This window comes from Coptis chinensis, chromosome 7 (assembly GCF_015680905.1).
Source record: "Coptis chinensis isolate HL-2020 chromosome 7, ASM1568090v1, whole genome shotgun sequence".
Lineage (NCBI taxonomy): Eukaryota > Viridiplantae > Streptophyta > Magnoliopsida > Ranunculales > Ranunculaceae > Coptis > Coptis chinensis.
This window is the reverse complement of record NC_141462.1, coordinates 61,792,258-61,819,684: the sequence shown is the minus strand read 5'-3', so window position 1 is coordinate 61,819,684 and position 27,427 is coordinate 61,792,258. Positions and strand designations below refer to the sequence as shown.

General features: G+C 37.7%; 1 protein-coding gene across 2 annotated transcripts; it reads left to right on the top strand.

Moving 5' to 3' along the window:
• Positions 1–681: 681 nt before the first annotated feature.
• Positions 682–12,646, top strand: LOC147488270 (protein GAMETOPHYTE DEFECTIVE 1-like). 2 transcript variants are annotated; one of them, XM_086572613.1, is made up of 5 exons: positions 682–1,231; positions 1,299–1,376; positions 1,451–1,531; positions 11,378–11,532; positions 11,645–12,646. In XM_086572613.1, exons 1-5 carry the CDS (start codon positions 761–763, stop codon positions 11,970–11,972), a joined length of 1,113 nt encoding a protein of 370 aa, XP_086428739.1. In that variant the 5' UTR covers positions 682–760; the 3' UTR covers positions 11,973–12,646. The 2 variants fall into 2 exon arrangements, with proteins under 2 accessions (XP_086428739.1, XP_086428740.1); XM_086572614.1 differs by lacking the exons at positions 11,378–11,532; positions 11,645–12,646 and adding an exon at positions 2,393–2,601 and having other exon boundaries at positions 718–1,231.
• The last annotated feature ends 14,781 nt before the right edge of the window (positions 12,647–27,427 follow it).

Sequence of the window (27,427 nt, the reverse complement as noted above, 5' to 3'; positions counted from 1 at the left end):
ATTACTCTAAGCCTCTAACCAAGTATGGATTTAAGTGTTTAACATCAAAATTTATAAATTTATAGTAACTATCATTTATGTGCTACTGCTTATTTTCTCTATAGAGGGAATGTGCATGAATTTGCCAAAAAACTTAATTATCATATTTTTCTATTTTGATTGAATAAAAAATTATTTAATGGATTAAGTGGACTATAAATTTATCATTACACCGGGTTTGTCAAGATGTTCCATATGTTCAAAATTGCATAAAGAATTTAATTAAGTCTTGTATATATATATTGAGCCGTTATTAATTTATTTTCTTTAAACTACAGTTTTCTAATTTTAAATAAAAAATTAAGTCATAAATATCTTAATCTTCAGTTTCTTAAATTTTGAAAGTTTTTCAACACTTTAATTTTATATATAAAAAAAATACTTTAAAGTTTTCATTGTATATTGTATTGATTCTAACTCCACAACATTCCGATTAAAGAAATTGATACACTGCAATAACATGATAAACAAAAGTTATTTTATTTGATTTGATATGAGAAACTTTCGCTTAAGGCCCAAAATGTCTTGAGCCGCTCCGTACAACTTAAATTTTAAACCAACGAGCAACTTGGGCCGGATTCATTATATGGGCCGACCGAACTTACACATGCTTTAGGGCTCACAACTTCCTTTCTGCCACTCGTTGAGCGGCAGTTAGAAAATATAAATAGACTTGCATTGTAAGTTGTAACTATCATTCTCCCTACAAACAATATTTTCAATGACCAAGCGAAAAACTATACCCCATAAAATGGACGACGGTTATTTCGACTTAAACATCCCATACACAACAGCCATAGAAAAAGGAAAACACCCAGTAACAAAACGTAAAACTAGAATAAAACTAGTAACAAAATTAATAGAACTAGGATACACTGGAATAGCATACAACCATTCAATAAAAGCCACTGCCGTGTCAGATTCCGATTCTTGTTCTATTTCACTTGCACCACTTTCATCAATCCTTACTTTATCTCCTAATTTATTTGCCTCAGTTAAATTCCACCGTGACCTTTTACGTGTCCCACTAGACACTCCTTTTAGACAGTACACAAGATTAACTGTTTCGGTTGACAGTTTAATTCAGGCAGCTAGTTTGAATTCGGGTAACCCGGTTTTGAAAAGTTACGATTTAGTTGCGGTTAAGCCTTTGAATCAGCATGTGTTTGATCACGTGTGTAAAGTTGCTGTGGTAAGCTTTTCTGTTTTTTAGTCACGTGTACATTTTTAATTTTTGTATTAACAATTTTCTTGTGTAGGTTGACTTGATTGCTATTGATTTCTCGGAAAAGTTACCGTTTCGTTTGAATTTACCGATAGTGAAAGCTGCAATGAAGGTAGTTTTTTGGTGCATTTTACTTTTTAATATAATGTTTATTGTTTTTATAATGTGGGGTGTTTGAATATGCAGCGTGGGATATATTTTGAGATAACGTATTCACATTTAGTTGCGGATGTTCAAACGAGGAGGCAAATGATTTTGAATGCCAAGGTGAGAGAATTTACTTCTTGTTATAAGGGGTTATCTGATTAAATGTTTTCTTAATACGTTCGGTTCAGATTGAGTTAACTTGTTGTCCAAGTCAACTTGGAATCTGTGTTAACTGTGATACTGATAGTCTGACCACGTTGAACTATGGTGCAGTTCCCTTCTTAGTTAAGCTGATTTTAAATGAACATCGACCTAATCAATTTGAAAAATGTCTGATTCATCAGATATAACAAGGAGCTCCTCTACTGATTATACCCTATAACTCTGTAAATCAGTGAAAGAGCTGATTGCCTTGGGTAATTTGAGAGTTTGCTCAGGGAAGAACGGATGTATTGCGATTTTATGGGGCATTTAGCTAGGAAGGAATTGAAGGCACTTTGAAGGAGAGGTGAACGCTATGGACAAGGCCATCCTGTCTCTCAAAACCTTTTTTATTCCTTGGGTCTGTGGTGCATAATGAGACGAGAAATTTACCTTTGGGGCATTTTGTGTATAGACGGGACTCTTTGATGTTTTAATTAGGAACTTCTGCTTTGTAGTTTCATGTACTTTTTTCGATCTTTGTAGTAGCGGGACACCTCATCCTGCTTTCTCTTGATTGGTTTGTTTTTGTGTGTGTCATTATATTCTATTTACCAAGCTTTAAGAGACATGGAAGAATAATTAGGTTTCCATTTACCTTTCCCAGGGGAGATATCACCATTAGTTGGTCTCACATGGTCATGTGAAGGCCCATTATATGAATTTACAAATCCTTGATTTTTTAACAAAGAAATAAGAGATGAATCATAGATATTGTCTTTCATTAGAGAGGAATGGGGAGTAAAGTTAATCTTTGATGATTTGGGTTGTTTGTGGTAGGTGAAGAGAATGTTGAAGGGTTTCAGAAACACTGTTTGTTCTAATGAATTGAGCTAGTGCTGAGGAAATGAACCAGGATCTCCCAAACAGAATGTAAAGTTGTCCATCAAACCCAGATTATGTAGTTGTTGTGGATACTTATCCTTTAAAAATTTAGTTGTTAATCACATGTTAAAACACCAATGTTGTCCATCAAACCTTTATGCATGTGATTAGCGTGTTCTTGGCTTTACCTGACTTTTGACGAAATAAAGGATGGAAAAATATAAGATATAGCAAGGCTGTAAACATTATAGCATTCAGAACAGTGTGCTATAGAACTTTTGTATAGCATCAGTGAATCATATAGCTCTACTGAATGTTTCTATGAAACTTTATAAATATTGGAGTATATGATATGGTGAGATGCACTGGATCATTTTTGGAGACTTACATGAGCCTGCAGAGATACATTCCCTAATCTGAAGATATTCTGGGGACATTCACACATTCAATGCTTTGGTAACTCCAATGATATAGTACTTCTTACTGTATCATATACTACAACAATGACGATCTGTAGGATGTCATAATTTCTAAGTTCCAGTGTAGTTATGGGGCTCCGAGCCAAGGTGAGGCGAGGCAAGGCTATGGTGCCTTTTCAGTGGTCACGCGGGGCAGCTTCAATTAGGTGGACCAAGGCGGGCATATTTGAATGATAAAAGAAAATGGTAATGATGTAGCATGCATGTTTTGTGAGAAGACAACTGGGGGGGATTTATCAACATAAACTACACCTTGTCAGTCCAAGAGTAAAAAAGAGTGGTGATGATTGTATGTGTTTGAAAATCCCACCAGAAGTGAGTCTGAAGTATTTGAATTTATGAAAAAGAAGAAGGCTGGCAATGCTTACTCTTGCGCTTCAAATTCGGGGGCCAATGAAAATGTTCTTCTTGAAGAAAGTGATGATGTAAATTTGGTAGGTAGAGGTGGAGCTGGTACTAGTGGAGCCAGTAATAAAAGATCCGGTGCTGCTGGGACTAGTGGAGCCAGTAGCAAAATACCTGGTGGTGTGGGTATTAGTGGAGGCATTTAATTGGGAGAAAAAAGCCGCAAACAAGAGGTCCAATTGATGCCTTCATGACTAGTAATCCTAAAGGTGTAGTACAAGATTGAAAGCAAAAGAAGTTGGAGCAAACTACAGTGCCTAATATGTTAGACAGAGAAAGAAGGCAAGTCACTTGCCAATATATCGCTAGGTGGTTTTATCAAGCTGGGATTCCATGATTGGATAGCTTCATCATGATGGAAGCTTTTGGGATATATGGACCAGGACTGAAGCCCCCTATTTATCATGAACTGAAAAATTCGTTACTTCAGAAGGAGGTGGATTATAGAGAAAATTCGTTACTTCAGAAGGATTGTAGAGAAAATGGGTGCAGACTGGGTGTTTGCTTGTGTCTGATGGATGGATTTGTAGAAGAGGAAGATCATTGATAAACTTTCTAGTGAAGAAACAACTTTTTTGGAATCAATTGATGCGTCAGTGTGTAAAAACGGGAATAAGATGTTTGAGCTGTTAGACAAGATGGTCTAGAAGGTTGGAGGCCATAATGTCATTCAAGTTATCACTGATAGCCACTCAAGCTATGTAAATGTTGGCAAGTTACTTTTCACATAAGATTCTTATTTTTAAGTATCTGAACTCATACTTCAATAGCTTAACCCGAAAGGTACCTTACTGGAAGAGTGCTCCTCCTGGAATTAGATAAAAAAAAAAAGGTCAAGTTAGTCCAGAGAGGGTAGGCTAATATTAGTGTATTATATAATTTATATAATGCATCTTTTCTAAATCTACAAATGCAGCAAAAGGAAGGAAAATCCATGGGCCGATCCCATCGTCCTAAAAATAATAATGCTTTCAAATTGGCATGAGTGATCAAATGAAATAAAGCAGCTCTATAAGATCCCATACCTAAAGCTAACATAACATAACCCTCCCAAGGAAAATCCCAAATTGGATCCCAAATTGATGGGCAAGCGTGAGCTTATCCATGTGGTTAGCACAATGTTTTTGGAATGATGTGATGTGTGCCCTAAGTTACAACTCCACTATTTCATGTTCTTTCATTAATTGATAGTAAGAAGAAACGGGTAGTGGGATATTTTTATGAGGTTATGGATAGGGCAAATGAGGCAGTAAAAACAACCTTCAATGGAAAAGTAGTACGGGAATGTTTATGATATCACTGATGAAAGGTAGAATTGCAAACCACATGGGCCTTTGCATGCAACTGGTTATTATTATCTGAAACCTGATTTTTACCTTGACAATCCACACATTAAGCAAGGTGAAGTTGTGGACGACCTCCTTGATTGCATTCTGAGGCTCATACCTGATAATAAGTTACAAGACAAGAGCATGGGTGAACGGACCTCTTGTAATGAAGTGAAATACGTATTTGGAAAAGAGTTTGCTGTGAGGCATAGAAAAACATATTGTAATTCTTAACTTGTCACCACTATTAAATAATAGAATAATAAGAAGATTATATGGACAAATGAGGAAGAAGAAGATGGAGAGAACTTGATTGTTCATTCCCCCATCACCTTGTATTTATAATACTGTTTACAACTCATGACATAATACCAATAAGAAAAGCAGACAAGATATGATATGATACCATATCATATCATAAGAGATATCATATGATATGCTATGCTGGAACAATATATTTTCCATCACTCCCCCTCAAGTTGGTGTGAAGACATCTATCAATCCCAACTTGCCAATCACAGTTTGTAGGCAGCTCTTGGCAACCCCTTTAGTGAGCACATCTGCAACCTGGTCTTTTGTGCTAACATATGGGGTACAAATCACTTTCTGCTGAAGTTTTTCCTTGATGAAATGATGATCAACCTCGATGTACTTAGTTCTGTAATGCTGGACTGGATTCTGTGCAATGCTGATAGCTGTTTTATTGTCACAATAAAGATTCATTGGTTCTTACACATGAATTCCCAGCTAACCAAGTAATATTCTCAACCACAGAAGCTCACATACTCCATGTGCCATTGCTCTAAATTCAGCTTCAGCACTGGATCTAGCAACTACAGGTTGTTTTTTGTTTTGCCAAGAAATAATATTGCCTCCCACAAAGGCACAATAACCTGTGGTAGACTGTCTATCGATGATAGATCCTGCCCAATCTGCATCACTATAGACTTCTACTTGAAAGTGTTTAGTTTTTGTATATAGGATTCCACGACCGGGAGAGCCTTTAAGGTATCTCAGCACTCTCTGTGCTGCCTCAAGATGTGGTGTTTGTGGTGAGTGCATAAACTGACTAATTGCACTAACAACATAAGCTATATCAAGACGTGTGTGAGAGATAGATTAGTCTGCCCGCTAGTCGTTGAAACATCTCCGTGTCTTGGACGGGATCTCCATCTGTATGATTCAGGCGATGATTCTGATCTATAGGAGTATCAGCAGGTCTGGCACCCAAAAACCAGTCTCTAATAATAGATCTAATACATACTTTCTCTTAGAGATGAAGATTCCTTGTTGTGATCTAGCAACTTCAATTCCTAGAAAGTATTTTAGTTGGCCAAGATCTTTAGTCTCAAAGTGAGGGGCCAAGAATGTCTTCAGTTTGATAATATTTGATGGATCATTCCCTGTCACGACAATATCATCCACATACACGATCAATGCTGTAATATTGCTTTGTGTGCATCTCACAAACAAGGTATGGTCAACATGGCTTTGTGAGTAAACTGCCTTTTTGATGACCTCACTAAATCTTTCAAACCAAGCCCGGGGAGACTGTTTTAGTCCATACAACAACTTTTTCAGTTTTCACACACAATTGTCACTCTCTGCTAGTTTCTAACCAGGTGGCAACCTCATATAGACCTCCTCTGACAAGTCTTCATGCAAGAATGCATTCTTTACATCCAGTTGATGTAAGGGCCATGACATGTTTGCAGCCAAAGAGAGAAGTACCCGAACTGTTTTTATCTTCGCCACAGGTGCGAAAGTCTCTAGATAATCTATCCCATATGTCTGAGTAAATCCTCTAGCGACTAGCCGTGCCTTGTATTTATTCACTAAACCATCTGGATTATATTTCACGGTGAAGACCCACTTACACCCAACTAGCTTCTTACCTTTTGGTAAAGGTACAAGGCCCCATGTTTTATTTTTTTCAAGTGCTTGCATTTCTTCCATCATTGCTTTCCTCCATTGTGGCTGCCTAAGTGCATCTGCAACACTAGAAGGGATAGAAATTGGCGATATTGCACTAACAAAAGACTTATACTTAGGAGACAGAGTTTTGTATGAGACAAACCGTTCTATAGGATGTTTTGTACGCAGACCCTTGCGGACTGCAACAAGTTTGTTGTCCATATCAGATGGTACATGACTGGTAGGAACATCAATAGAGACAGAAACATTACTTGGGTTAGGATTGGAAGGCAGATTGGGTTGTGGTGGATCAGTGATTTGATTTTTCTTCTTAGTTCTTGTGTACACTTTTAAAGTAGTACGACTTTTGTCTATTTCAGGCTCCTGATTAGGCACTGTTAAAGTAGTATCACTCGTGTCAATTTCAGCCTCTTGATTAGGCTCAAGTACTGGCACTGGCATAGGCAGAGGAATGGATCCCTCTTCTACAGTAACATGGTCCCCTTGAAGAGGGATCTGAACATCAAAGAAAGGTACAGACTCAACAAATGTGACATCCATTGATACGAACCGATGATGAGTCCCTGGATGGTAACACACGTATCCTTTCTGAGTTGAAGGATATCCCAAGAAGATACATTTCAATGCCTTAGGATCCAATTTATCCCGATGAGGGTGATGGATGTGGACATAACAAACACAGCCAAAGACTTTGGGTGGAACGATAAGTATGATGATCAGGACACAAGAGAGATATTGGGGACTTGAAACCAAGAACACGAGATGGCGTGCGATTGATAAGATATGATGCTAGTATGACAGATGCGAACCAATACTGTTTGGGGACATTCATACCAAAACGAAGGGCACGTTCAACTTCTAGGAGATGACGGTTTTTCCTTTCTGCTTTCCCATTTTGTTGAGGGGTCGACACACATGATGTTTGGTGGATGATGCTATGCTCAGAAATCACCTCATTTTTTGTCTTCATGAGATAAACCCAAGTGTATCCAGTATAATCATCTACAAAAGTCACAAAATAATGGTATCCAAACAATGAAGTAATAGGGGAAGGTCCCCAGACATCAGAATGCACAATATTAAATGGAATAGTGCTTTTATTTTCACTAGGTGGAAAGATGGTTCGACAATGTTTGGCTTTCATACAACTATCACAAAAGAAATCATCAATTGACATAGATGAAAAAGCGGGAAGTACTTTCTTTAAGACTGTCATGAGAACATGACCTAGACGATTATGCCAGAGCATGAGCTGGTCTTTATTGACATGACTACCGCTACTAAGGCTAGTTTGATGCGCGGAAGGTGTTGTGGGATCAAACAAATACAAGCCACCGATTTCACGACCATTCGTCTGCCTCGTTTCCAAATTCTGAAAAACACAGTAAGAAGGATAGAATGTAACACTGTAGTTCAAATTTTTTGTAAGGCTACTAACAAACAAGAGATTAGTGGCAAATTTTGGAACATGCAAGACTGAGGACAAGGTCAAGGATGGAGAAGCCCTAACATTGCCTTTCCCAAATATAGAGGAATAAGTTCCATCCGCTATCCTTACTGTATCACGACCAGAAAGGATATTGTAACTAGAAAACACAGAAGACATACCCGTCATGTGATCGGACGCCCCTAAATCAATGATCCAGGAGTTGGATGAGGTGGATGCGACATTATATGCGGATGGTATACCTTTTTGAGCAAATGTAGAAGTGGAAGTGGATGTAGAAGACTGTCCAGAAAGTTGGGCCATCATTCGACGAAGTCGGTCCAAGTCTGAAACAGAAAACTCGGAATCTGGCGAAGGAGTTGTGATTTCTTGTGATCCAACATTTGTTGTAGGATTTGCAAACTGCGTAGAAGAACCTCGTTTAGGGTTGGACCCTTGTTTGGAAATATTTCCTTGGAGATGAGGATGTAGGTCCCAACAACCCTCACGAGTGTGGCCATTACGACCACAATGATCACATTTAGGTTGTTGACTCTTGTATGGTTGTTTATCATCACCAAATCTCTTTGAACCTGAAGGTGTCTTTTGAGCAGTGCTGGAGGAAAAAACAGATTGATCATGAGTTTCTTGGACACGCATTGCTGAATGTCGACTATCCTCCCCCTGTATATAAGAATATACTTCTGCCAAAGTTTTTGGCTGCCTCCCTAAAATGTGCACTCTTGCATGCTCAAAGTGAGAGTTAAGTCCAGCAAGAAATCTGAATATGCGACTCCGCTCAGTTCGAGAATGTAGAGAGGCTACATCTTCTGCACATACTGGGTCGTCATAATGATCTATTTCTTGCCACTTGCTTCGTAAGGCATTGTAATAGGCTATTAACGACAAATCCCCCTGCCGAATATCCAGTAGCTCCTTCTCCAAATCATAGAGTTTTCCGAAATTCCCCTCCTAGGAATAAGTTTGTTTCAATGCATCCCAGATCTCCTTTGCAGATTTCAAAAGCATGAAACCTTTGCTAATTGAAGGTTGCATAGAGTGGATCAGCCAGGAACTCACCATGAGATTTTCTCAGTGCCACTTCTTGTATGACTTATCTGTTGGAGCTGGTTTAGAAAGAACTCCAGTGAGGTAATCATCAAATCCCCATCTGCCGATATACATCTCAGCAGACATCTTCCACTCTAGGTAGTTTGACCTATCAAGCTTCACCGTAGTGATACATAGTTGTGGGTTATGGTCTGTGTGGGTACCATGTGACAACAAACCCCTGCCTGTTGGTGGATTAGGAGAAGAAACAGATAAATCCTCAATGGATGGCATTGCTTAAAGAAATAAAAATCACCCGACTTTGAATAAGACTTCTTTAGATCTTTGACATGATTTCCATTAGATCTAGACAGATTTATGTGGTGGTTATAGGGCTTGATGACTCACCCTAAATCTTCTTGATTGACGAGCAACCCTGCTCTGATACCATGTTGTAATTCTTAACTTGTCACCACTATTAAATAATAGAGTAATAAGAAGATTATGGACAAATGAGGAAGAAGAAGATGGAGAAAGATGGAGAGAACTTGAGTGTTCATTCTCCCATCACCTTGTATTTATAATACTGTTTACAACTCATGACATAATACTAATAAGGAAAGCAGACAAGATATGATATGATACCATATCATATCATAAGAGATATCATATGATATGCTATGCTGGAACAATATATTTTTCCATCAAAACAAAAGCACCTAGTATGTATTTCTTTATTTAAAAGAATGCTTTTGATGGGCATCAGATATATATATACCCTATATAGTATTCTAGTTCATCAGTTCAGAAACATAGTTATTAGTTCATTATTTATGTTATATATTTAATGTAGCTAAGTGGTTCAAATGCTATGAGCTTCGACCCCAAATTTCCAAAGTTTGGCAGTACACATTCTTAGCCTTGCATGTAGTCCATGACTCCATGTGGATGTGAGTGTAATTGGAGTTTTTCAAGCAAGTAAGTAGTACAACGCGTAAATGGAACTGATTAGTTGATTAAACATTTACGCTTGTATCCCAATTTCATATGGTTGATTATTTCTTTACTATAAATTATCATATCCATAGTAAGAAGAGAAACAGGCTGGAGTAAAAAAGATACAACGATATCCTTAAGGAGCGCGTCAACCATCAGGATATACTTGATACTATTTAAAGACGTGATACTCTAATGAGTGGCTTGTTGTGAGGATGGAACAAGATGCATCCAGCGATAGGGTAGGTGAAGAACTGAAGATAATAACATAACCCGGGGAGACGTTGCAAAAGCTTTCTGAAAGGAGAACCCTCAAAACCGTACTAGATTACAGGCTTCCATATCAAAGGCAAGGGTGATTTTGGATGAAAGAGTGATGATGCAGGAGATAATAATCTGGAAAGTGAAGAAGACATGGAAAAAGAAGAATAGGTTGAACAGGAGGATAAGGAAGTTGGAGAGGAAGATACTGTGTATGTCCTCCTTGGAGAGGATGATGATGACTGATATCTTAGACATGTCAATTTTCTTTGAATATTTTGATGTTTTTGGATATTCATATATGTGACTTGGTACTATTTGACTAATTAGGGTTTATTAGTGTTAATGCTGTTATGACTCAAGACCGACTCCTTTATATTTCCTACTAGTTCCTTATGGTGTACTTTGATATGTAGTTATTTACTTAAGAAGTAAGAACTAATCAACTTTAAAATTAGTGCAGTTCTCACGATAGCATAAATTATCTATATCTTGATTGATTGAAATGCTTCATATTGGTTAGATTAACAAGTGTTTCTATTAAAAAAATAGCTTATATTGTGTGTGTGTGTGTTTTTTTTACACTCTTTATTCAGCCAATTGGGCCTCTCAAGCGTTAGGAGGCAGTGCTGCCTTAAGGGTGCATTTTGCCCTTAACTAAACATTGGAAAAAATCGTGCTTTTAAAAATTTATGTGCTCGTTTAAAACTGACTCACACCCCAACTCCTTTAATATTGTACTACAATTCATACATCATCATACCTTTATTAATGGGGTAAAAACCCAGATTGTATGTAAAGCATGAGTTTGAAAAAAAAACTTTGATATACGCCAGTCTTGTGGACATTCAAATCTCCTGTCTGTGCAACATGTTCCAAGCACCGTTGTGTGGTTCACTAGTTGAAACTATCTCTTGGAAGCTGTGAAAATACATCAATATTTTTGTTATATGGAAGTTTTGTATGATATTGAAGTTGGTTTATTTTTTATTGTACCGTTGTATCCTTTAATTATAACTTGAGAAGTAAAACGTTCATCAAAGTTACCTCTTAATTGTAGTTATTAGTTGAATGGACGCGGGGGAAAAATCTCATTTTCTCCAGTGCTGCTGCATCTGTAAGTGAACTTAGAGGACCGTGTGATGTTGCAAATTTGTCATCTTTGCTTGGCCTTTCTGCTGGACGTGCTAAAGCCGCCATTTCCAAAAACTGCAGGTCAGTCAGCTCTGAACCCCCTACATTCACACTATTTGTTAAGATCTGTAGGTAGGAAGTATAAAGTATAAAGGAAGTATGTGATTTTCTCAAGACACCGTAATTCTTGCAGGTCCCTGCTATGTAGTGCTTTAAGGAAAAAACGATATTATAAGGAGACCATTCAAGTTGAAAGAATTTTATCTACCAAACCAGTGGATTCTAATAAAACTTGGTTTTGTGACGGGGATAGCTGGGATAACATCTCTAGTGGTGATGGAGATTTGTTGTTCGATGATAGTGCAAAATTTTCGTCAATCCCCAGCAAAGTACCAAAGACATCAAAAGCAATTGATTTTACTTCAATCGCAGAGGAGATGGCGTCAAAAGGCTTTCGATTAATAAAAGGTTCACACCTCAGTGTAGTACCCAAAACTTCAGAAGAAAATGTTTTTTCTTGAATTGCAGCCAAGATGGCCTCAAAAAGCTTTCATTTATATTTATACAATGTGTTACTTGAGGTAAGGTCCGCTCACCAAATATATTTGGATCAAAGAAATGGTGGGTTCATCTGACACAAACCGAGTCTTGAAACTCTTAAATGAGTTTTATGTGGTTGTTGGTCCCACCGCAGGTGAGATGTCATTTGATTAGTCCTCCATTAAAGGATATTTTGTGCACTTCGACATGGAAATTGAGCTGCCTGCCCCTGCTTTCATGTGCGCAGTTCTTTAGTTTGTGCACTTCCCGGCTTAAAATTATTTCACATGGCATGGAATTGCAATACTGCGCTTGCATATGCAGAAAGTTTGACAAGGTCCTGTTGTGTACAAACCATGCATACCTCCAAGCAGTGGACCGATCTTATTGTTTACCTTCGTGAACAGTAATGTGCCCCAATGGATATGGTGTGGGACATTCTGCTCTTCCAATGATGTTGCCCCTAAGATCATGACTTTTAAGAATGTTGCAAGTCTTCAATGTGATGTACTGAGTAGGACTTCTCATCATTAAGTTATTTTGATTTCAATAATTCAATATCTGCTATTTTATTTCAGTTTATTGGGTTTCTTGTTTAATGAACAAGATTTCAATTACCATTTCCAATTAGTGCCAATTTAAACTCAGTTCCAAATTCTGATCCTAGATAGTAGATAGTTTCTATTTTTAATTTCTAGATAGTAGATATAAGAGAGGCCATCGTTAGAATTTGGAACCCTGTTTGTCATACACAAGTAAGCCATCAATCGAAAGGAAAGATGGAATTTCTAAACTGTTATGAACTTGTGGTGTCTTGGGTGGCCATTGATTTGAACGAGCATTGTGAAAGGTTTGGTTTACCTTCAGGAGAAGAAGGATCTAAGTTAACAGAAAGAGCAATTTCGGGTGCTTTTAAAAAATCAGCCTTGAAGTTTTCATCCAGATAAGCGGGCATGACGATCCCATTGCTTTTGACAATTACCAAAACCTCATGTCTTCTTATGGGCAATTTGTTTTTTTGGGTTAAATTATAAGAGAGTCTTATAAGACATGTGTTATAAGAGAGTCTTATAAAGTGGTTTGTTTTTCATTTTAAGTTTCTCTTACAAGTACTTGTAAAAATAGAAAAAACAAATACATGACATCTTATAGATGGTTATTTGACAAATATAACCCTATTTTACATCACATTTAACTTGAATAGATTAATTTGAAACAAGCGTATAGTTTGATTTTCGATTTCAAATCAATTTTGATAATTAGAATATCGATTTTAGGAAACTATATTAATTGGCGGTGGTGGTAGTGGTCTTAATAGCACGGTGGTGGTAGTAGTGGATGTGATGATATTGGTCTTAATAGCACGATGGTGGTGGTGGTGGTAGTAGTAGAAGTGGTGGATGTCTTAATAGCACGTAATGCGCGATAGTGATAGTCTTAATAGTCTGTTGTGGTAGTGGTGGTGGTGGTAGTGATGATGATATTGGTCTTAATAGCACGATGGTAGTGATGGTGGTGGTGGTAGTAGTAAAAGTGGTGGTGGTTTTAATAGCACGGTGGCGGCAGTAGTGATAGTCTTAATAGTACGGTAGTAGTGGTGGTGGTGGTAGTGATGATGATATTGGTCTTAATAGCACGATGGTAGTGATGGTGGTGGTGGTAGTAGTAAAAGTGGTGGTGGTTTTAATAGCACGGTGGTGGTGGTGGTAGTAGTAGTAGTAGTAGAAGCGGTGAATATCTTAATAGCACGGTGGCGGTGTTGGTGATAGTCTTAATAGTACGGTAGTAGTGGTGGTAGTGGTAGTAGTGGAGGTGATGATATTGGTCTTAATAGCACGGTGGTGGTGGTGGTAGTAGTAGTAGTAGTAGAAGCCGGATTGGATGTCTTAATAAAGACAATGGCGGTGGTGGTGATAGTCTTAATAGTACGGTGATGTGGTGGTGGTGGTGGTGGAGGTGATGATATTGGTCTTAATTGCACGGTGGTAGTGATGGTGGTGGTGGTAGTAGTAGAAGTGGTGGTGGTTTTAATAGCACGGTGGTGGTGGTGGTGATAGTCTTAATAGTACGGTGGTGGTAGTGGTGGTGAAGGTAATGATGATGGTGGTGGTGGTGGTGGTGGTGATGATGGTATGAGTGGTGGTGGTGGTTTTAATAGTTTGGTGGTGGTGGTGGTGATAGCAGATGGTGGCTAGAGGCAATAGAGTTATTTGGAGAAGAAGATAATAAAAAGAGAAGAGAGAAATGATGCTAGGGGGTATATGGGACGGGGTGTTTGAGTCATTTTTCAAGTTATAAGACTTATAGAATTGAAGTAGATCCAATTTTTGGTACTTATAGAATTGGAGCCTCTTATAAGACATTTAGTAGAATGCCTCTTATAAGAGGCAAAAACAAACCAAAAATGTCCAAAATCATTGGGCCACATCTTATAAGAGGTTATAAGACCTTGAGGTCTTATAAGAGGCAAAACAAATGGCCCCTTACTATATTCTCAAATCTGTTAAAATTTTGTTGATGATAATGTTTGCCAACCATATGATGATTACACACGCGCAACGACCAAGTCTAGAGTGGAAGAAGAAAGGGGAGCTGCTGTATATGATCTGGTTTCACTGATGGAGAATGTTCCGTTCTAAGAAACAAATTAGTTCTATAGGTTTAATGTTATTCAGCACGATTTCTCTAATTTTTTAATATTTTTTTTTTGAAACAGTTAGGGATTAGCATACCCCAACCTATATTAATTTAAAACAACTCAAACTCTTTGGTACATCATTCCCCTAGGATCATCCTCCACTATTACATTGAGCTCATACACGAGGAGAAACGCTACAAAAGGTACCTAAACTCTCACAAGGATTCATACTACCATTACAATACTTGATTTAGCCAGCTAGTTAGCCACTCTATTCCTCTCCCTATACACGTGGGATACTACAACAGATTCAAAGTTTCTCAAGCACATCCTGATAGATGATGTAAATGTCTATTTTTATCCTAGGGGATTAACATGACATTACACCAAGTGACTTAGCTCTAATTTAGATGAAGAAAGGGGATGATTTTGGTTGATGGAAATGGCTGCTCTTCATGAGTAAGAAGATGTCTACGTATCCAGTACTGTATGCATGAGTGAGACTGGAATCAAACCAACGTAGTTCGGGGTTGGTTTTATAGGTGTTGTGAGCAAGCAAGGTTGGTAGGACATGCGAGTGGTATGGACATGTGTACTACTAGGATGGCGACACGTCCTCACTAGTGCACTGCGTGTGTGGTGGCTGATAAGTAAATAAAAGTAGATGTAAAAACAATTCGATTTAAGGGTGAAAAATAGTAAATAATCAAGATATGAAACTCTCTAAATCATGTGATAAAGAGGAGGAGTAGTGTTAATTACCACTCTAGTTGTACACTACTTGAATGCAAGTCTAGATTAGAATTGTGCTTTTACTAGTGAGAGTAATATGATGTGAAAACAATTAGATAAATAGTGAATTAAATGATGATAGAAAATATTAGAAGGGATTTAATCCATACACTTGAATCGATTGACTATTAGTTAGTATCGAATCAATTGTTTTAATCCCCTAGTGAACACCAAGTCCTCTCGGATCGAGGTTTCACTAGCATAAGAGTTTAGCTCCACCACAAATCTCTTTGGTGGTGGCTGATAAGCACCCAAAACTGTAATATAAAACCCCATAGAGACGTAGCATTTTTGTTAATTATGTATTTAATAATCATGAAATAATTGTATTTTCGTGCTTTTGCAGGTTGGAGCAATCAACGTACAAATGAGGATAAAAGCCAGTATTTAAGCACAGAATAGGGTGTCTACATGAAGCCAAAATGAAGCCCAACTAAAGCCTAAGGAATCAAACAAGACCATTCCAAGTTAGAACAGGATCAAAGTGCCGAAAAAGCATCAAATTTCCGAAGCCTGTATCTGCTAGACCTGGACTCCAATAGCAGAAATTGAACCATCAGAATGATCAGGGCGACAAACTCTACATATAGGTGAGACTTTGTAAAAAGTCAACTTTTGGATCCGCCACTTGTCAAAGCATGAGGGGCCCATTATGTGGACCCACAGAAATTGGTGACCAAGCTCGACACATCTGACTTCAACACACGTAAATTTGTATGAAAGACTTTTGTACATAACTTGGCACAAAAGTCATCATATTTGATGAGGTGGCTTGAACAAAGTCTTGTTAATTAGGGCACAAAGTCCAAAATGGTGGCTTGATTAGGTAAAAAGGGATTAGGTGGCATGATTAGGTAATTACAAATTAAATTTTGGGGCAAGTCTTGACAATTGGATACAAATTATGTAACACAAAGTCATATGGAAAAGAAAAAAAAGAAGAAAGTCTTGATTCCACATTTAAGAGTGTAGTGGAGCGTTGAATTTTACGTGGATGCAAAAAAAAAAGAGCACTCTCATTTGCTATAGAAAGGAGGCTTGATGGGCAAGACATAACTTTTGCTCCTTAGTTAAGTTTTGTTATGGAGTTGAAAGTTTTCATATTTGTATTTTTTTTTTGGTTTTGTTTAAGTTAATCTTGTAATGTGTTTTCAAATTGTAGTTGATAATAAAAATCATTTCTAACATAAAGTAGAATATGTTTTTCACTTAATATATTTCACATTCTTATATCATGATAAGTTGATTTAGGAAGATGAGCTAAAAACTCTCCACTTATAGTTCTCTCTATTTCTTTTGTTAATATTAGTACTTGCATATCAAGTAACTTAGTAAGTTGGTTAAAATTAAAAGTAAAATCTTGCTCACATAAGTTCCTCCTAGAGAAATTTTTGTTTGGTTTTCAATTTGAGTTCTAGACTTTAGGTTTGGAATGACCCTCACTCCAAGTATATTGAAACGTGCACGTGAGCGAGGTATTTGAACGGCCGTATTTGAGTGTGTGTGAGAAACCGGATCTTTACACGTGCAAAAGTACGATTGTCAATTGGCGCTGCTGCCATCCTAAAGACTCAATGGAGCTGTGATACAAGCTGGAATATCTCCACAGACAGCCCCCCCCCACCCCCACTCCTACCCCTTCCTCTATTTTGGTTTTCATTTTGCTTTGTGTTTTGTTCAAATTTTCTTTATGTTTTCCTACTGATCCAGTACTGTCGATTTTTTTTCACTTCTAGGTTGCATACGAGTTGAACAACCAACTACTTGAACCACTGGAAACTCACTAGAAAAATTCCAGCTGGCTGCAAATAGTTGAGAGCGTGCACGCGCTCTAAATTGCCCTATATAAAGAGTGCCTCGCGATCCAGTACAGTAAAAAGACTACTCGAAAAAAAAATAAAAATAATTACATGCATACCAATGTAGGAACCGTTATTCGTAATGACTATTTCTACAAAACCCTTGAACACCACGCCTAAAGCCGATGGAATTAATGGGTGTCCACGATTTGTGATTGGAAAACATACCTTTGAATCCAATTTAGATAACTCTGAGAATCTAAGCTTTATGAAATCCGAAATCAACCTCTTGATCTTTTGTTGTATTCCTTTAGAATAGATTAGATGTTGTGTGGACAACGATCTACCAACCCCTTCTTTTCTCTCAAGATCGGGGAAAAGAATTTAGATCTACTTTTCTTGTCTCTTTTCAAAACCGATTGAATAGTGAATTTTGGCCAGAGAGAAAGAGTATTCTATTTATAGGCTACAACAGGGACCATAAGAAGAAATTAGGGTTGGGCCTCCTGACGGGCTTGGGCTTCCCATGTTCACCCCGAACACACGGCCCAAGTCCGTCAACAAATGACTTATTCCACTAAAGGCCATTATTGCACTACGCCCTAATCCCAAATTGTCGGCGTTTATAGGCTCCATATTATATGCTCGTTGATCTCCCGTGTTTAAGATATCGAATGTCCGTTGATTAAGTCAAGTTACTGACAACTACATTAATCAACTTCTTATGTCCTTGAGTAGTACCACTCAACCTCATTGTCATGTCGGAATAAATCCACCTACAGGGTTTACATGACAATCTTTTTGAGCTCCTCAAGGGGACATCATCAACCCGACTTCTTGCGGGACACGGATTCCTTCTATAATCAACAGCACACCTTACATACAATGTCATTACCCAATCCATCGAGTTTGTTGATTCACAAATGAATCTCACTCATTGATGATTTAAAGCAATGTACAATGCATGTAAGTACCCGTTATTATATCCGGATTAGGAGGACAAACATCCATAATAACAGAGGCGTTTGTTCTCCTATATAATTAGTATAAGGAGAAACAACCTCACTTGGTCCTGTTCAATACACACAAAGTGTACTAGTGTAATCCTATAGTCAAGATAGACTAATACCAGATTATACTACAACCGTACTAATGGTCTTAATAGCACGATGGTGGTGGTGGTGGTAGTAGTAGAAGTGGTGGATGTCTTAATAGCACGGTGGCGGCAGTAGTGATAGTCTTAATAGTACGGTGGTAGTGGTGGTGGTGGTAGTGATGATGATATTGGTCTTAAGAGCACGATGGTAGTGATGGTGGTGGTGGTAGTAGTAAAAGTGGTGGTGGTTTTAATAGCACGGTGGCGGCAGTAGTGATAGTCTTAATAGTACGGTGGTAGTGGTGGTGGTGGTAGTGATGATGATATTGGTCTTAATAGCACGATGGTAGTGATGGTGGTGGTGGTAGTAGTAAAAGTGGTGGTGGTTTTAATAGCACGGTGGTGGTGGTGGTAGTAGTAGTAGTAGTAGAAGCGGTGAATGTCTTAATAGCACGGTGGCGGTGGTGGTGATAGTCTTAATAGTACGGTGGTAGTGGTGGTAGTGGTAGTAGTGGAGGTGATATTGGTCTTAATAGCACGGTGGTGGTGGTGGTAGTAGTAGTAGTAGTAGAAGCGGTGGATGGCTTAATAGCACAATGGCGGTGGTGGTGATAGTCTTAATAGTACAGTGGTGGTGGTGGTGGAGGTGATGATATTGGTCTTAATTGCACGGTGGTAGTGATGGTGGTGGGGGTAGTAGTAGAAGTGGTGGTGGTTTTAATAGCACGGTGGTGGTGGTGGTGATAGTCTTAATAGTACAGTGGTAGTGGTGGTGAAGGTAATGATGATGGTGGTAGTGGTGGTGGTGATGATGGTGGCAGTAGTGGTGGTGGTGGTTTTAATAGTTTGGTGGTGGTGGTGGTGATAGCCGATGGTGGCTAGGGCAATAGAGTTATTTGGAGAAGAAGATAATAAAAAGAGAAGAGAGAAATGATGCTAGGGGTATATGGACGGGGGTGTTTGAGTCATTTTTCAAGTTATAAGACTTATAGAATTGAAGTAGATCCAATTTTGGTACTTATAGAATTGGAGCCTCTTATAAGACATTTCTAGTAGAATGCCTCTTATAAGAGGCAAAAAACAAACCAAAAAAATGTCCAAAATCATTGGGCCACATCTTATAAGAGGTTATAAGACCTCAAGGTCTTATAAGAGGCAAAAACAAATGGCCCCTTACTATATTCTCAAATCTGTTAGAGCTGTTGATGATAATGTTTGCCAACCATATGATGATTACACACGCGCAACGACCAAGTCTAGAGTGGAAGAAGAAAGGGGAGCTGCTGTATATGATCTGGTTTCACTGATGGAGAATGTTCCGTTCTAAGAAACAAATTAGTTCTATAGGTTTAATGTTATTCAGCACGATTTCTCTAATTTTTTAATATTTTTTTTTTGAAACAGTTAGGGATTAGGCATACCCCAACCTATATTAATTTAAAACAACTCAAACTCTTTGGTACATCATTCCCCTAGGATCATCCTCCACTATTACATTGAGCTCATACACGAGGAGAAACGCTACAAAAGGTACCTAAACTCTCACAAGGATTCATACTACCATTACAATACTTGATTTAGCCAGCTAGTTAGCCACTCTATTCCTCTCCCTATATACGTGGGATACTACAACAGATTCAAAGTTTCTCAAGCGCATCCTGATAGATGATGTAAATGTCTATTTTTATCCTAGGGGATTAACATGACATTACACCAAGTGACTTAGCTCTAATTTAGATGAAGAAAGGGGATGATTTTGGTTGATGGAAATGGCTGCTCTTCATGAGTAAGAAGATGTCTACGTATCCAGTACTGTATGCATGAGTGAGACTGGAATCAAACCAACGTAGTTCTGGGGTTGGTTTTTATAGGTGTTGTGAGCAAGCAGTTGGTAGGACATGCGGAGTGGTATGGACATGTGTACTACTAGGATGAGCGACACGTCCTCACTAGTTGCACGTGTGTGGTGGCTGATAAGTAAATAAAAGTAGATGTAAAAACAGCCGATTTAAGGGTGAAAAATAGTAAATAATCAAGATATGAAACTCTCTAAATCATGTGATAAAGAGGAGAGTAGTCGTGTTCGTACCACTCTAGTTGTACACTACTTGAATGCAAGTCTAGATTAGAATTGTGCTTTTACTAGTGAGAGTAATATGATGTGAAAACAGTAGATAAATAGTGAATTAAATGATGATAGAAAATATTAGAAGGGATTTAATCCGCCACGCGAATCGATTGACTATTAGTTAGTATCGAATCAATTGTTTTAATCCCTAGTGAACACCAAGTCCTCTCGGATCGAGGTTTCACTAGCATAAGAGTTTAGCTCCACCACAAATCTCTTTGGTGGTGGCTGATAAGCACCCAAAACTGTAATATAAAACCCCATAGAGACGTAGCATTTTTGTTAATTATGTATTTAATAATCATGAAATAATTGTATTTTCGTGCTTTTGCAGGTTGGAGCAATCAACGTACAAATGAGGATAAAAGCCGAGATTTAAGCCTAGAATAGGGTGTCTACATGAAGCCAAAATGAAGCCCAACTAAAGCCTAAGGAATCAAACAAGACCATTCCAAGTTAGAACAGGATCAAAGTGCCGAAAAAGCATCAAATTTCCGAAGCCTGTATCTGCTAGACCTGGACTCCAATAGCAGAAATTGAACCATCAGAATGATCAGGGCGACGAGCTCTACATATAGGTGAGACTTTGTAAAAAGTCAACTTTTGGATCCGCCACTTGTCAAAGCATGAGGGGCCCATTATGTGGACCCACAGAAATTGGTGACCAAGCTCAGACATACAGCTTCAACACACGTAAATTTGTATGAAAGACTTTTGTACATAACTTGGCACAAAAGTCATCATATTTGATGAGGTGGCTTGAACAAAGTCTTGTTAATTAGGGCACAAAGTCCAAAATGGTGGCTTGATTAGGTAAAAAGGGATTAGGTGGCATGATTAGGTAATTACAAATTAAATTTTGGGGCAAGTCTTGACAATTGGATACAAATTATGTAACACAAAGTCATATGGAAAAGAAAAAAAAGAAGAAAGTCTTGATTCCACATTTAAGAGTGTAGTGGAGCGTTGGAATTTACGTGGATGCAAAGAAAAAGAGCACTCTCATTTGCTATAGAAAGGAGGCTTGATGGGCAAGACATAACTTTTGCTCCTTAGTTAAGTTTTGTTATGGAGTTGAAAGTTTTCATATTTGTATTTTTTTTTTGGTTTTGTTTAAGTTAATCTTGTAATGTGTTTTCAAATTGTAGTTGATAATAAAAATCATTTCTAACATAAAGTAGAATATGTTTTTCACTTAATATATTTCACATTCTTATATCATGATAAGTTGATTTAGGAAGATGAGCTAAAAACTCTCCACTTATAGTTCTCTCTATTTCTCTTGTTAATGTTAGTACTTGCATATCAAGTAACTTAGTAAGTTGGTTAAAATTAAAAGTAAAATCTTGCTCACATAAGTTCCTCCTAGAGAAATTTTTGTTTGGTTTTCAATTTGAGTTCTAGACTTTAGGTTTGGAATGACCCTCACTCCAAGTATATTGAAACGTGCACGTGAGCGAGGTATTTGAACGGCCGTATTTGAGTGTGTGTGAGAAACCGGATCTTTACACGTGCAAAAGTACGATTGTCAATTGGCGCTGCTGCCATCCTAAAGACTCAATGGAGCTGTGATACAAGCTGGAATATCTCACAGACAGGACACCCCTACTCCTACCCCTTCCTCTATTTTGGTTTTCATTTTGCTTTGTGTTTTGTTCAAATTTTCTTTATGTTTTCCCTCTCGATCCAAGATCCGATTTTTTTTTTCACTTCTAGGTTGCATAATGAAGTTGAACAACCAACTACTTGAACCACTGGAAACTCACTAGAAAAATTCCAGCTGGCTGCAAATAGTTGAGAGCGTGCACGCGCTCTAAATTGCCCTATATAAAGAGTGCCTCGCGATCCAGTACAGTAAAAAGACTACTCGGAAAAAAAAATAAAAATAATTACATGCATACCAATGTAGGAACCGTTATTCCAGAATGACTATTTCTACAAACCGCGAACACCACGCGCAGCGGAATTAATGGGTGTCCACGATTTGTGATTGGAAAACATACCTTTGAATCCAATTTAGATAACTCTGAGAATCTAAGCTTTATGAAATCCGAAATCAACCTCTTGATCTTTTGTTGTATTCCTTTAGAATAGATTAGATGTTGTGTGGACAACGATCTACCAACCCCCTTCTTTCTCTCAAGATCAGAAAAGAATTTAGATCTACTTTTCTTGTCTCTTTTTCAAAACCAGTGAATAGTGAATTTTGGCCAGAGAGAAAGAGTATTCTATTTATAGGCTACAACAGGGACCATAAGAAGAAATTAGGGTTGGGCCTCCTGACGGGCTTGGGCTTCCCATGTTCGCCCCGAACACACGGCCCAAGTCCGTCAACAAATGACTTATTCCACTAAAGGCCATTATTGCACTACCGCCCTAATCCCAAATTACATGTCAGCGTTTATAGGCTCCATATTATATGCTCGTTGATCTCCCCGTGTTTAAGATATCGAATGTCCGTTGATTAAGTCAAGTTACTGACAACTACATTAATCAACTTCTTATGTCCTTGAGTAGTACCACTCAACCTCATTGTCATGTCGGAATAAATCCACCTACAGGGTTTACATGACAATCTTTTGAGCTCCTCAAGGGGACATCATCAACCCGACTTCTTGCGGGACACGGATTCCTTCTATAATCAACAGCACACCTTACATACAATGTCATTACCCAATCCATCGAGTTTGTTGATTCACAAATGAATCTCACTCATTGATGATTTAAAGCAATGTACAATGCATGTAAGTACCCGTTATTATATCCGGATTAGGAGGACAAACATCCATAATAACAGAGGCGTTTGTTCTCCTATATAGTTAGTATAAGGAGAAACAACCTCACTTGGTCCTGTTCAATACACACAAAGTGTACTAATGTAATCCTATAGTCAAGATAGACTAATACCAGATTATACTACAACCGTACTAATGGTTTGTCCAAATCCATCTAGGTTGTGAACAATTACTTATACTTTATAAGGTACTGATGATATGATCTTCTGTGTGTTCACACCATATCATCTACAACATAAAGTATTAGGCACATGCATATAACTAATAACATATATAATATGCATAACATTTGCCCATATGATTCTCATTCAAAATATAAAGAATTAGATTTAATACAAAAGTAATGCTTTTAGTATATAACCCTATCAACCAAAAGTACCAAGTGCGCCCTGTGCCCTAGTTTGCACTGTACCAAACGCGCCCCGCGGTCCATGAAATACTGATCAGGTTGAATTTTTTGGGGGACTATCCAATTCACTTCTCGGACCTGGGGCAATACTCGTATCGTGTTCCAGTAGCATAAGAACGTGGAACAGGGCTGTTGAAGACGCTATTTATAAGCGTAGCACGGGCATTTTCAGGTTTCAACTCCTCACACTCCCGTTTCTTAATATTGCCATGTTGTATATTATTATTTGCATGATAGCCTATATATAAGCACGCGTAAAAATTGTTTGCATGTTTATAATATATATACGTATCAGTGGACGTTGTTGCATGCTTAGCATCTATCTATACATCAGTGCACTATTTTGTTCAATAATTTGATTTTGTCATGAAAGAGGAGAACATTCCAACGAGGGTTAAAATCTGAGTTGGGTAAGTTGTTTCTAAGCCTTTCGGGGTGAAGTTGCTCTCTATATGACATTCACAATCTCACTGAGTAGTGACAAAATCAAATTATTATGCAAAATATGTGTCGTTTAGTGTAGTATATTATTTTACATTGCATGTTTAGTTTTTCCGTATGTGATCCATCTTTGCTCATATATATATATATGAGTAGAATCTTTTCACATACTAATATCTATAGCTACGTATGAATGAACTATGTTTGCATGATTAGATTTTATATGTATATTTAGTCGGTTAGGCTAGAGTGCCACTCTTATACTGCCACTCTTATATCACACTTCTTCTCAACCGTCCGATCTCTTCTCAAGATCTGATGATCTAATTTACTCAAAAACTCTGAAATTTCAAAATTTCGTAATATTTCAAAATCGAAAAAATGAAATAAGCCAAAAATGCGAAATTGGAGAACTCTCTCTCTCTCTCTCTCTCTCTCTCTCTCTCTCTCTCTCTCTCTCTCTCTCTTCTTCTTCCACTCCTCCTCCAATAACCAAACTCTCTCGGAACTCTCTCTCTCTCTCTCTCTCTTCAATCAGACGATTATCAATTGTTTAATTAAGGTAGCAAGCACTTTCATTATTTAATTTTTTTTAATTCGTTTGATTTTTGTTTAATTCGTTTGGGTTTTGTTTAATTCGTTTGAACATCGATTATCAGTTTCAGTTTTGTTTAATTCGTTTGATTTTCGATTATCAATTTGACTTAGCACTCAACCCAAACTCTCCTGAACTTGAGCCAGTTCTAGTTCCAACCCATGGTAGTTGGTTACTCCTCAAAGCCACTTCCAACTCGAGTTTCTAACTGTGGTTGGTTGAATTAATTAGGATACTCAGGTTGAATTAATTGATTTAAGAATTAATATGGGAAGAAATCCCCGAATCCCAGCTATCGTCATTGTGGTGGTGTCGAGGTTCTACATTAGGTAGTCTCTGTAAATGTGGAGCATAAGCTGCAAAGAGTTGAAACTTTTTTCAAGGTGAACAAAGAATAGTTAACACCTCTTGTCACACTTTGGTGAACTCTGTCAGAGTTTTGAACTAGCATATTCGGTGAACTCTGGCAGAGTTTTGAACTCTGTCAGAGTTCGGTGAACTAGCATATTCGGTGAACTCTGTCAGAGTTTTGAACTAGAATATTTGGTGAACTTTGTCGGAGTTTTGAACTAGCATATTCAGTGAACTCTGTTAGAGTTTTGAACTAGAATATTCATTGTGGCTGGAATCCATTATTGTATTTAGTATATGTCCACATTGTGTGATCTGTGAATTATTGTATATGTCCACATTGTGTGATCTGTGGAGGTAGCGGGAGAGTGGACTGTCGATACTGTCAAGGCAAAGGTCAGTTCAGTTTTTTTTCCTGCACATTCACAAGGCCTGCAGCAGTTCAACAGTTCTGACAGCTTTGAAGATTTTAGTTTTGAAGATTGCAATTTAAATGATTGCAGCTTTGAAGATTGTAGTTTGAGATCGAAGTTATTTGTTTACGTGTTGATGTCACCTCGTCTTTCGCAAGAGCTTTTGTACACTAAAATAGATGGTATAATATCTGCTCTTCCGAATGTTATAGAGGCTTTTCCTTTTTGCCTTTTTGTGACAATAATTATGTAACTAAACTCAATGACATGTTTCTCCTGTAGACTTAAACAACAATGAATGGTAGTGTATGAGATTTTGATCAATTTTGTGGTTAGGATGTTGTTTTAAAGTTCTTTTTCAAGTTGTTTCTTGGCGGGTTCATACTTTTAAAATTTTGGTTTCGCAAGTAGTTAGGTAAAATATGCTTTGACGAGGTACCGCAAAAAAAACAATGAAATCCCACCGCTTGGGTTTTCATTAGTGCTTTTTCGGTGGTTCATTGACATTAAGCAAAGCAACATCCTTTTGTTTTTAAAGCTGATGTGGTGAAAAATAGTAGTTCTAACTCTACAGTTTTAACTTCCGAAAGGTGTAGCCATTTCGAGACTTTGTGTAAACTTTGTTGAGTGCTGACTTGACTGTGTGACAATATGTCTCGTTGTCTCTGTAGTCAAGAGCATACATTTACCTTTTTAAATACACATTGTTGGAAGATTTTTAAATTTTGTCATGTTGAACAAAGAACAATCAACACAATTCATTTAAAAGCAATTTGATACATCATACAGACATAGAGTTGTGATCCAATTGAAACTGAAAATCCCATTTTGCATTACTGGTTTAACCATTTTCTTGGTTATACATATTTGTCTTCAACTTTTCATTATCTCCAAAAAAAAAATTTATAACCTAGCTACGTGGAACAAAGAAATATATTTGTCAGAACTGCTGCAAGTTCAGCAATTCAGCTCCCTTAACTGCATCCAGCTTCAGCAGTTTGAACAGCCGAATTATATAGACTATCCACACAAGACACTAATGACGCTCATCCAGAGCTTTGAGGATTATAAAAATCGAGCTGGATTTGCAACACACAAAATACACTTTCCTTAATACCAACAACAATAACACAATAAAAATTGGAAAAAAAAAATGAGGTTAATGGAAAGAAAACTTAACACCAAGTCCACTGGATTTGGAGCAACCTTGACAACACTCTTCAGCAGACATCCTCTTCAATCTAAGAAAGCTTCAATGCCAACACTCTGCAGCGAATGCCAACACTCTACAGCGAATGCCAACACTCTACAAATAATCCGGAGCAATGTGATGGAAACGAGAGACATCATCAGGGCCCATTCCTTGAGGACAACTAACGTAGAAATATGGCTCGAACCCATGAACGTTGCAGCAGATGCTATGCCCTAACAATATATAAAACAGAACACTTAAATTTCCCAACATTATCCAAAAATACATCTTTTTTACGTTCTCAATATCTCTGAACTGAATATCTAGTTTTCTTTTACTCATTTAAAAAGGACTCAACGTCATGTGATGTTAATTATGTGATGTTAAAAGGACTCGACTCGACATATACAATAGTTCACTGAATATTCTAGTTCAAAACTCTAACAGAGTTCACCGAATATGCTAGTTCACCGAACTCTGACAGAGTTTACCGAATATGCTAGTTCAAAACTTTGACAGAGTTCACCGAATATGCTAGTTCACCGAACTCTGACAGAGTTCATCGAATATGCTAGTTCAAAACTCTGACAGAGTTCACCGAATTCGATAGAGTTCACCGAATATGCTAGTTCCAAACTGATAATCCAGCAGTTTACTCATTATTGTTACCAAATAATGATTCCATTTCAGCATCGATGACCATATAGAAAAATTGAGCACAATAATGAATAAACTGCATTGTAAGAATCTTTACAACTTTTCAAGAAGTTAGGTACATTAGAAATTT

Excerpts from the sequence above, each read along its gene's own strand:
- LOC147488270 (XM_086572613.1), top strand. The coding sequence starts at position 761 with ATGACCAAGCGAAAAACTATACCCCATAAAATGGACGACGGTTATTTC. Across the intron at positions 1,232-1,298 it reads ACGTGTGTAAAGTTGCTGTG|GTTGACTTGATTGCTATTGA; the intron begins GTAAGCTTTTCT and ends TTTCTTGTGTAG. Across the intron at positions 1,532-11,377 it reads AAATGATTTTGAATGCCAAG|TTATTAGTTGAATGGACGCG; the intron begins GTGAGAGAATTT and ends TCTTAATTGTAG.